We start from the raw sequence: 1,665 nt of genomic DNA on the forward strand, positions 1-1,665 counted from the left end.
AAGTTGGAGATGCCAATGGCTTTTACCAGGCCAGCATCCACCAGCTCTTCCATGGCCTAGCAGAGAGAGGAGCAAAGTCATCATCTGGTACAGAAGACGGGTCCTGAAGATGATCTTCTGGGGCGTATTTCCCTGTTTTCATGGGAAGCACAAATTAACTATTTAGACGCGCAATGCTCCCTGAGGGAAATGCGGGTGCCATCTCACCCAAGCTCAAAGTCTCACTCCTTGACATTGTGAAAAATCACACCGAGTTGTGTGAGGAGAAGGACAGTGATGCTCAATAATCCGCTGTTGTAGAAGCACGGGTGGGTTGTGCCGCAGGCTATAGGTAGGCTCACAACCTAAAATGTCTTTATTCCTGCCAGTTGTGTTTGAGCAGTTCAAGAACTGCCTGAGGACTTGTGGTGAAGTGGACAGTTGTTATGGTCAAGCTGAGAACTTTTTCCATCTTCTCTGTGGTCTACAGCTTCCCTGAAAGAGATGTTGGCTCTCACTGTGGGTTATTAGACACTGAGAGAACAGTAGTGTGGAAGTAATGACTAAGCACGCAGAAATCAATCTTGTATTATCTTGATTTCCATCCAGGTAAAAGTACATGCATGAGAGAACAGTTCTGTGATGGCTGAATGCAACGAAAATGTGGAAAGGACTGTCAAAGGCAGAGAAAACTGGACTGCTTGTGTGGTTGAACCTACCTCCCATGTTTGTAGAAGGTCGGTGCTGCTGGGTATAACCATGCCTTTGTCATCTTTGGGAAAGAGGACATCTCCTGCCTGTCAGTGGAGATTAAAAATGTTTTTAACATTCCTCTTAGGGAAGCTAGCTTTGTAAGGAAATCAGGCAGGAGTACAGGAAGCTAAAGCTAATAGTACATGAAAATATCTTACACGTTAATTCATGTATTAATATAATTCATTCTTCAACCATTTCTCATAGAAATTGCTGAATAATAAATTCTTTTATGCAGAGTCAAGGAATTTTTGTCATCTGCTGTCCCCATAATATCAAGTAATTCCTTCATTTATGCATCTTGCAAAGGGTGCATTTGAAAGGAACATCCTTTGTCTGGGATCCAAACTTACCGTTAAACACTCCCCAGTTATTAAGAGGACAAAGGATGCCATGCTAGCAGTGCTCTCATGGGGACAGTTCCAGAGCCTGGCTCACGTGGCCAGAGTAGAACTGAATGAGCAGCACCAGAGAGATGTCATGTTTCAGGACAGGAGCAACAGAGGTGCTGAAAGCATAGCTGGCAGCTCTGAAGAGCTCACCCAAGAAAGCAAGTCAGTGGAAGTGCGATTACTATACCTTGAAGCCAGAAGGCCAGTGCATGAGATAGAGATCCAGGTAATCCAGTTTCAGGTCAGCAAGAGTTTTCTGGCAGGCTCCCTTCACCAGATGCTTTTCATGAAATGTGGACCATAACTGGAGACAAAAAGCCAAGCTGCACTGTGATCTCCTGGGTGAGAGCTTTGTGTGCCCTTTCGCAGAGGAGAAAAATGCTCCATGTTCTTTGGAAGGCCATGGGGAATAAAGGTATCTGACACTGAGGGCAGAAACCTCAATGCCCAGAACCTCATGTTCCTCATGCAGCAGAGAAGTGTGTGCCCCACTGCTGGAGCAAGAACTCAGGTGCCCCCAGGCACTACCGCTGCAATGCTT

The 1,665-nt window shown here is 45.6% G+C and overlaps 1 protein-coding gene across 1 annotated transcript in view; it reads right to left on the reverse strand.

The window, feature by feature from the left end:
* Positions 1-593, reverse strand: part of LOC110395733 (aldose reductase-like) — an 8,605-nt gene extending 8,012 nt beyond the window's left edge. Inside the window, exon 1 of the mRNA XM_021390490.1 lies at positions 1-593. Within this exon, the coding sequence (XP_021246165.1) occupies positions 1-53 (53 nt within the window). The 5' untranslated portion in view covers positions 54-593.

This window comes from Numida meleagris, chromosome 1 (assembly GCF_002078875.1).
Source record: "Numida meleagris isolate 19003 breed g44 Domestic line chromosome 1, NumMel1.0, whole genome shotgun sequence".
NCBI lineage: Eukaryota > Metazoa > Chordata > Aves > Galliformes > Numididae > Numida > Numida meleagris.